The 9,942-nt window shown below is 36.6% G+C and overlaps 1 protein-coding gene across 1 annotated transcript; it reads left to right on the top strand.

The window, feature by feature from the left end:
- Positions 1 to 612: 612 nt before the first annotated feature.
- LOC140171489 (polycystin-2-like protein 2) lies at positions 613 to 9,333 on the top strand. The gene is made up of 8 exons (XM_072194757.1): positions 613 to 887; positions 1,811 to 1,990; positions 2,558 to 2,830; positions 3,494 to 3,623; positions 4,017 to 4,279; positions 4,540 to 4,711; positions 5,739 to 6,125; positions 6,935 to 9,333. Exons 1-8 carry the CDS (start codon positions 645 to 647, stop codon positions 7,618 to 7,620), a joined length of 2,334 nt encoding a protein of 777 aa, XP_072050858.1. The 5' UTR covers positions 613 to 644; the 3' UTR covers positions 7,621 to 9,333.
- The last annotated feature ends 609 nt before the right edge of the window (positions 9,334 to 9,942 follow it).

Raw genomic sequence — 9,942 nt, 5'->3', positions numbered from 1 at the left:
TTAGTACGAGTTTGCTAACGTATAGCAACGATAGCCTGAGTCACTGCTAGAAGTCTTAAAAGACTCGAAAGCTTTGATATAAGAAACCATGCATAATACAAATTACAGGGAAATATTACAATACACAAGGTCGGTGAAATTCGGTCGGCCCCATTTCCGAATATATTCTATTTTTTATATGAAAATGTTCTTAAACAAACGTAACAGATGTTAACGTACCTCAATGACGCTTCGTGCTGAGTCACAGCACTGTCACCCGGGACTGTCACAGCACTTTCTCAAATTGAATGACTAGCTTTGACTTTTGACGTCGGCTGCTTCCTATTGGTAGCTGACGAAAATGGCGTTATCAATAATTGATCATAGATATGTGGAAGGAAGTAGTTGCCACAATCCCTGTTGAGTGCATTCCATTTTGTGTTAAAGGTGTTGACTTCCTCTGGGCTTACTGGCCCTCTGATCATCTCCTCTATGAATTGTTTGTTTGATATTGCTATCGTTTATTTGTTTTGTGCATTGTTGTGAATTATGAAAAAAATAATTATCTTGTGTATGTAAAAAAAACAACTATTGGTTTTCACAAATCTTTCTATTATATGTTTTTAAAGGTGGATAGGCTTATCGCTGTCGCTGGAAAAGAGCAAATGCAAGACTTTGGTCACGTTTTCACGAGTCACACGGCATCCAAGCTAAACGACGGCCATCTTTGGTTCTCCATATTCAATCGTCCCCCGAGTACAAGGTTCACTCGAGTACAGCGAGTATTATGTGCTATGATGATACTGTGGTTGGAGATGTTGGTGAATATCATGTGGTATGAGGTACGACCTCCTCCAGAGGCTGGACGAAAGTTAAACATAGGACCATTTAGTTTATCACCAGCTCAGGTAAGAAATATAATGGATGCCGGGAGTTGTACTTGACTGATTAATTACCAGGATAAAGTTTTGCTGACAGTTTGCTCGAGCCCCAAACACACCATTTAAAAAAATTATTCAATAGATTTGTATGGCTTCAAACGAATCTGTATCTTACCAAAACACTTTATTGAACTGCATCAAAGCGCTTTCATTATACAATGTACCCAGCAAACACAAAACGTTTTCGACATCATTCGGAAAAGGTTATAAAAAGTTGTCAGAAAACGTTTAAATGTCGGGTTATATAAAGGGTACATTAATGGTATAAAACGTTTTCATAACATTAAATAACATTTGTTGGTAATTAAAACATTTAAATGTCGGGTTATAATTATAAAGGGTATAAAAACGTTTTAATAACATTCCAAAAACATTTTTGAAAACTTGGTACAAATCATTCTAAACAGAATGTTATTTTGGGGTTGAAAAATATTTTGCAAAAAATGTTTGCCCAAAATATTTACAATAACGTTTTTAAAATGTTTTCACGACCTTTATATAACCCGACATTTAAATGTTATTAAAACGTTTTGTAAAAAACATTTCAAGAACATTTCTGTGTTTCCTGGGTGCAAATATTTTAACATAATGTTATTTAAGTGTTGCCAAAATATTTGGCCAAAAATGTTTGCAAAAATAATTTACAATGACATTTCGAAAACATTTTAAAAATATTGTTGTAGTGTGTTTTCATATAAAACGTTTAAAAACGATTTCATGACCTTTATATAACCCGACATTTTAATGTTATTAAAACGTTTTTACCAAAATCAAAACCCAAAATATAACTTATTTAAAACGTTTTAAAAACGTTTTGGTGTTTGCTGGGTATGGAATATTCATTCATTTATATCATATCCTCAATCTTGTAATGTATTTGATAATTTCAGATAAGCATTGGTGTACAGGCTAATCTGATCGTCTTTCCAGTCAGTTTCTTAGTTGTTCAACTTTTTCGAAAAGCACGTGCCAGACACAAACGGAAATCTCGCATAGAATTGGCCAAACAACATCAACAAACTGTCCCGGAAGAGAACTCTACCCATGTGGATGTATCTCATGCAAGTATAGTATGTTAAACTTTGTTTGACTTACCACTCTATAAGTACCACACAATACTTACAATATACATTGTGGAGTGCAACAGCCCATATTGACATCGTAGAAGAATACAAGAAAAGATACTCTTGTGTGTACAGAAAGAACAGCATTGGTCCCAGAATAGACCCTTGTGGGACTCCACAACTCACACGTTCGTTTCTAGAGTTTTAAATAAGATTATAAGGAACAACGTGTTTTCTATTAATAATTGCCAAACCATTCATAAGATGGGATACTCCTCTAAAACCAAAGTGACTTGGCGTAATTACGAAATCATATCCTACGAGTAAAACTATTATGTAGTATTTATTGCCCTTTTACATATAATGGCGGTACGAAATTATTTCCTACAAGATTAATGGATATGTTAGGTGTGCGTGGGTGTGTGTATGTGGGGTAGGGTGGGGTGCGTGTTTTGTTGTTGTTTCTGTTCTTTATTTGTTTGTTTGCTTACTTGTTGAGTTGAGGTTGTGGTCGAGAAAATTAACAGTTCGTTATTTATTTAAATAAAGTGTGGTTTCACTATTTTACATCAGAGATCTCCAAGCCGCGTTATTGTTACCCACGATGACAATGACGGAAATATATCGGATCAGCAACAACTTCTCGTCTCGCCTCCAAGTACAGGATGCTATGTACGATGGTGGGCGATCTACATTGCCTGGATCATAGCAGTGGTTGCTATTTTATCAGCTACGGTCATAACTGTGTTTTATGGAATACAATTTGGTAATGAGACTACCAAGAAGTGGTTTACATCTGTCACGGTGGCGTTTTGTACAGGCGTTTTCATAACCCAGCCATTACAGGTATGATTGAAGACTAGTTTGCCTATGACGTCCTGTCAACCAAACCAAATATGCTGTACTGCACAGGTCAGCAACCAATCACGTCGCGCCTTTGCCCTGACGTCAGACACAAACTAGTCTTTTTAACTCGGTCTTCAATTATAATAACTGAGTGAAATCTTACTTAACTCTCTCCACGTGGGTGTCGACTGCAGAAGACAAGTGTTGAAAAAATTCAGAATTGTAAATTTCATGATCATATTTGGAATTAGCATGAAAAATGCATTAAAATGAGTACAAACAAGCCTAGTATTGGTTCAGTGGTTCTTGAGATAGCTCGTGATATTTTGAGAAAATGTCTCAAATCTTACACTTTTTATGTTCAAGCCTTTGCTTGCACGCAGAGTATTACCATGAACTGTGCTAATACAGCGGATGTAAAGTAAATGAACACATTACAGCATTATGGAGCATGGAGCATAGATAGTGAAGCACTCAATTGAACGGCTCTTTAAGAAACCAATCTCTCATGTTGTTTACTAGTTTCAAATATAGTACTCTTCTGAATTCGTAGCCTACAGAATGATAATAATAATTATCATTTTCATCATAGAATTATTGTAAGTTAACTGGTCAATGCAGTACACGTAAATGGATTGAGGTGTCTTTCTTTTTAATCGGCAGGCAATTGCCATTGGGCTATTTGTAGCTCTCATTATAAAGACACCAAATGCTGATGAAGATGGTGAAATGAAGGAAGACGAAGAGGAATATAAGCTTAAAACTGACGAGGAATGGCTACATAGCTACGCAGGTGTGTCAATTTGTACAAATTATTACCCTTAATGTAACTATAGACATCGTTTAATATAATACCGCATGGAAGGGTTGACTTGTGAAGTCATTGAAGTCACTGGCAGTATGCGCGCGCATCATATTTTGTCCAGGGTCCGTGCTTTCAAAACACCCGCCACATCACAATAAGGCTATAACAGTGTAGTGGTTGTATGCAGTTTGCTCAAGCATATCGATATACCAGTCCCCTGCCTTTGTTTATGAACATTAAGGTCAACACATATATACTACGACACAAATAGATGTGTCTTTGCCGAGGTCTTGATCAAATTATTGTTGGTTTCCTTTGCTTTTTGATTATGGTGAAATGATGATAAAAATTATTCAATATTTTTGTTTTTTGTTTTTTTAGAATCCAAAAGCTTAAGGAAACCATCAGCATGCGGACCACCAGATCCTCAGCTAATAGAAAACCAACGTATTCAAAGAATAAAGGAGCTACAGATGCATTCAATAATTCGAGAAATCTTGGTCTATTTCATCTTCCTCTTCATCGTACTTCTCATTGCATATAGCAGTCAGAATACACAGGCTTTTTATATCAAAACGACGCATACCAACCTGCTGGTCTATGATGAGGTCAAAGTGAAAGGAGTGCATAGGGCTTTTATCGACGTAAGATTAAAAATTCACCGTTAAATATACCATAATATAATTTTTGTTTTTAGATTTGGTTATACCCATATACGTATAAATATATACGTAATGTTACCCATTCATTTAAAGGCGTCTCTTAATCGTGATCTCAGATTCCAACTGTTAAGATTGATATCAACTTTGGGCATATCGGGATACAACGATTAAGAGCTTACTTTAAGGTTTAAAATAGTCTTACTTAATAGTACAAGTTACGGTATTCTCCATGTTTTTACCAGGCAAAAACTGTCGACAAATATTGGACATGGCTTGAGGATATGCTTCTCCCTCAGTTACATGGTGGTGTGTGGTACAATGGGGACATAGATGACCAATTATTACCATACACGGCAGACAAGGTTTCCTATATGCTGGGATATGCAATCATTCGGCAATTACGAGTCAAGAAAGGTATGTATTCACTCGGAATGGGCTATTCCAATTGAAATCCATTCACGCCTATGGATGGCATGACCTTAATCTCTCACACAGGGGTGTAGATTTCAAATGGATTCACTCATTCAGGTAATCCGGCCCGGCTTGAAATCTACACCACCTATGTTGAAGATTAAGGTCATGTCTTCCATAGGTGGTGTAAGGATTTTATCTGGAATAGCCCAATTAAGCACTACGTTACACGTCCCTTCATGATTTTAGCACGTTTAGTTCGCAAGGATTTCTTTCCCTGTTCCTGAAAATGAACAGGTGTCAGATCTGTAGACAAGCTACATGTCACATGACCCATGGTGATCTGTTACATCGGTCCAGCTTTCCAGAAAGTAACCTTTGTATGCAAATGGTTCACTGTTAACAGGTGCCATGCTGGAGTATCATTTGGCCATGGTATGGTTGAATGAGTTATTACCTCTTAAACAGCTAAAACGTTGATAACATACATAGCCAAATTGCTTAAGGAGCATGGCGTAATGGATGAAAAGATCTATTTGCTTGTCAAATGCACAGAATTTCTTTTATTCACCTACAACGCAATGATGAAAACATGAGCTGATTGGATCGTCGTCTTGTCTTTTTTTGTAAAAATCGTTTTTTGTCCTGTTTTTTTTTCCATAACGAGGAATTCCACATTATTATAAACCACCCCATTTATACCGACCTATGAGGACGACGTAATTGAAATACTAATGATTTCAAATGCTGTTTCCTGTCTTCCACTGTCACTACCTGACCCCTCACGTAAAATGCTTCACATGTATATACTTCACAGGTTTATAGTTACGGTTTATAGTAATATTGTATTCGATACTATGGTAACGCACACTAATTGACTCAGAATCGAAGCATTTCAGTAACAATATGAGGGGATCATATATCAGAAAATTCAAGAGCTCGCATTTCTTATTGATGTAGAGATTAATATGGTGTAAGGATAACACCACTTATACCGCCAACACCAATATTTTAACTAACTATTTTCCAGATCAATGTACGCCAATTTCCCAAATGAAGAATGTCACACCAAACTGCTACGTCGCCTATTCTTGGGATAATGAAGACAGACAATCCTATGGGCCAGGATGGACAAATGTCAATGAAACTGACAACACGCCCGATGAGTACACTTATAAGGGATCTAATGATCTGGATGGTTATCCGTTTATTGGGAGACATGCTGTGTATAGAGGTGGCGGGTACACCGTCAAATTAAGCGGTACGCCATTGGAGAATCGCGCGATTTTAGAGAGACTCCAAAAGGAGGCGTGGCTGGATCATTACACCCGGGCTGTATTTGTACAATTTGGAAGTTATAATGCCTTCGTGAATTTGTTCAGTTCCGTTACGCTTTTGATGGAGTTTTTGCCAACAGGTGAGGAGCAAGAGTAATATCTTCTGTATAATGTGGATGGTGTTGTTAACTGGTAAAAGTAAATCTTTCTTCTCCCAAACATACCTATAAGTACTAACAACCCTTTTGGAGAAACATATGCACCGCGCAATTTTCATAGCACCTCGGACATGTTGTGCGTCAGACGTATTCCAGATGACAATCTTCGGATGGCGATTCCATAATAAACACAGAAACTTGATCATATTATTAACTTATTTGACTTTTTTCAAATCTTTGATGGTTAAGGATTAACTTAATTTAGACCAGAGGTATACTTAATACAGTCCACCCTAAGAACCTCCTTATTCAAAGTTTGTGTCTGTTGTTCAGTGTTGTTTTTTAATGAAATGACATAAAGTTGAATGAATGAATGAATCAATGAATCAATCAATGAATCAATCAATCAATAATACAGATGTCGGAATATGTTTCCAGAGGAAACGCTAACAAAATCAGAAGGCGTCCGTCTATTGTGTTTAAATATGCACATTTGGAACACATTGGACGCGTGTTGACATTTTGTTACCATCTTTCTGGAAACAGTTATCCAAACATCAGTAGTATTTTCTGTACAAACAGTATCCTCAATCCACAAGACAAGTCCAAAGAACTTGATATGATTCCTTGGGTTAATCTTGAAATCTTCGCAGAAGATTTTCATCTTGAAATGCGTCTGAGCTGTTCTGATCGAAAAACATTACATTGTAAATTTGATGTGCTTGGACTTCGGTTTGATTTGTAATGCATTGCTGATCTTTGGATATCCATTTACCTCATTTTCGTTGCAGGAGGTGGCTATCCATTCCACCGAGTTGATGTCATCAAACTTATCAACTACACCAATGATGGTCTGTTCATCTTCAGAGTCGCCTGCGAAATTACTTTCTTTCTCTTCATCATATTTTTCTTCTTTAAAGAAATAAACAATTTGCGCATAGAAAAGAAGAAATACTTTAAAAGATTTTGGAACTACATTGAGATCATCATCATCTTCTTCTCAGTAGGGAGTATCACAGCTTATTTCTTTCGTTACGTCGAAACGGTAGGTCTATTGTCGAATTTCGATGCATATGACGGGACTGTTTTCATCAATCTGCAATATGCTACCTATCTCAATGATATATTTCACTACATGTTCGGCGGTGTAGCGTTCTTTTCGATATTAAAGTTTCTCAAGTTACTCCGGTTCAACAAACGTATGCACATGCTCACCGATACTATCCACAACATCCGATGGGACCTCTTCTATTTCGCTATTTTTTTCTCATTCGTTTTCTTCGCTTTTTCACTCGCTTTTTACATGGCGTTTAGTTCTCATCTGCTCGATTTTGCCGATATCGTGTACACCATGGAAACATTGTTGCAAGTTTTGCTTCGACGGTTCTATTTTGCTGATTTACTGTTAGCAAAGAGAGTTCTTGGGCCGCTCTTTTTATTTCGTGTTTATGAGCACAATGAGTTACATAGTCATTAACTTCATGGTAACCATCGTAATGGACAGCTTCAAACAGGTTCGCAATGACGCCACTACTAAATCCAACGAGTATGAAATTGTGGACTTTATCATATCGCGATTCCTATCTGTGTTTGGAATGAAAACCGACAAGACAACGAATGGGACTGACAAGACATCGGACGGGTCAGACAAAGACAAAAATGGACATGCGAAAAGTAAACCAGCTGATACCACTGACGATATTGATGAAGAAAATATGAAGGATAAGATAGATAAAGAGAATGATGATAACATGACGCAACTTGGTGATAAACTTGACCAATTAAATACCCGGGTTGACCAGATGATGTATCTGGGCAGACGACGGAATAGTAAAGCCGATCAAAAACTCACTATGAAATGGTACGCTAGACGGGCGTACAAACTGGGTCCTTTAAAGCCAATCGTCAAAAACCCAGGGATATAATTGGCTAGGTGTTCCAAGCAATACCAAAGACCCGTTTGTTTCAGTTGTTGTTGTCGCTACGCAAATTTTCACAAGGCCCCTAGCCCCCTACATTTTTAGTAAAACGGGTAAATTACTCCCAAAGAACAGCCTGGAAGAATATTAACGTCTTTTAAATAAAAAGTTACATAACCTTTATTTGCAACACTATCTATATCACAAAACTTTAAGGTTTAATTGTAATTGTGTAAACACTAACAATATGCTGTTCAATGTGCCATTGTGACATAGTCAAGGATTTAGGCTATATCCAAAACACCATTATTTTGGTATTAGCTTCTACGCAAGGTTGATAAATTGAACATCGAACTACATATACCTTAAATCACTGAAACGGTACAATTTATAGGATTAAAATGACTACTTACATGCATTAGTCAGTAGCTACATTACTAACGCTTGAATTGTAATATTTGTTATGGACGAGCAAGTCCAGTAGTAAGTACTCTCTTGAGGTTGAAGAGTATGCCTATTATCAGGGATGTGAGAACTCTCACATCCCTGCTATTATGCACACGAAGAGTCAATATCATTCTTAAAGAGTGTCACTTGTTCAAGTCATTGAAAGGACCACTTTAAAAGAGTTGTCCCTTTTATGGCTCCTTACATTTTTGTTCACGACAGTGAACAATAATGCCACTTGCCCCCACATCTCATATGCACAGTTTATCTATTACATATCCTGTGTTTTGAACAGCTATTGTAGCCCACTAACCATGTGGTTAAAAGGCTAGGAAATAAGTCCAAATATATCATACCCTAGTTTGTATACCTTTATCTAATCCTGCCCCACATGATAAGGACTATTTAGCTCATTTAATCTGGCAGTTAGACTGTTCAGTGTAGGAATTTTGTTTTATAAACATGTTTGCAATTGGCTTATAGCCATCACATGCTGACAATACACATTACTGATTGGTTATTCAAAGCTAGGTCATGGTCAGTATACTGAATGTTTACTTTGTGATCAGGCCTATCATCTGTATAGAAAACTATGCAGCAAGCTACAATGGGCGATTTATTTCAGAAAAAAGTTCAATATAACTACATTGCATAAAACTAAGTCCATTATCTATAGTTAATTGAATGTTTATTGACTCTTGTAATAACCCAGCAGTGTATGTATAAACCTGTATAATATATATTCTGTTACAAAATAATAATTGGTGTTCATAAAAGCAGGGCTATGAAACAAATATCCCTGACAAAAGCTAGCAAGAACATAATGGCTGTGTAATTAATGGCTGTCTTATTGATTGTAAAATTATGTCGAATATAGAAATAAATTCTACAATAGTCAAGAGGAAATAACAGTCCGACATTTTCATGCATGTGTTTTAAGCAAGACCCTATAGAAAGCAATGGTCTCTTCACTGATCTGAGATACATCTAAAGATGCAGCAAATAACAACCACACAAATAAAATAAGTAACTTAAACTATGGGAAGCAAAAAGTACACCTTGTTCTCAGGATGATATTTGTTACGGGAGCTTAAGCAAAAGAAGATAACTTTTTGACTTTATAACAATTACAAAGATAATGCGTATGCGAGTCAATGAAAGACTTAGTAAGAAATCTAAGATTAACTTGTTATTGATCCACTCCAGTGATTTTATGTCTAATAACTAGCATACCATACTCAGCCGTCTCGATCTCATGACTAGAGTGAGAACATATTGCGAGGAGGCAAGACTTCACAACAGGTTGCTGGGTGGTAACGCTTTCATTTCACGTAAACTGCTCAATCATGTCCCAAATAATGTTTTCTTTACTTATATTAATGTATTTTATTAATTTAAGTCCAAGTTTTATTCTTGCGAAGTCAGCGCAAACC

Source organism: Amphiura filiformis, chromosome 15, assembly GCF_039555335.1.
Source record: "Amphiura filiformis chromosome 15, Afil_fr2py, whole genome shotgun sequence".
Taxonomy (NCBI): Eukaryota; Metazoa; Echinodermata; class Ophiuroidea; order Amphilepidida; family Amphiuridae; genus Amphiura; species Amphiura filiformis.
Note: the sequence above shows the minus strand (reverse complement) of the source record. Positions and strands in the feature narration are given on the sequence as shown.

Bases quoted from the DNA above. Each gene is read 5' to 3' on its own strand.
- LOC140171489 (XM_072194757.1), top strand. From the start codon at position 645: ATGCAAGACTTTGGTCACGTTTTCACGAGTCACACGGCATCCAAGCTA. The intron at 888-1,810 runs GTAAGAAATATA...TGATAATTTCAG, and splicing joins TTAGTTTATCACCAGCTCAG to ATAAGCATTGGTGTACAGGC. The intron at 2,831-3,493 runs GTATGATTGAAG...TTTAATCGGCAG, and splicing joins TCATAACCCAGCCATTACAG to GCAATTGCCATTGGGCTATT.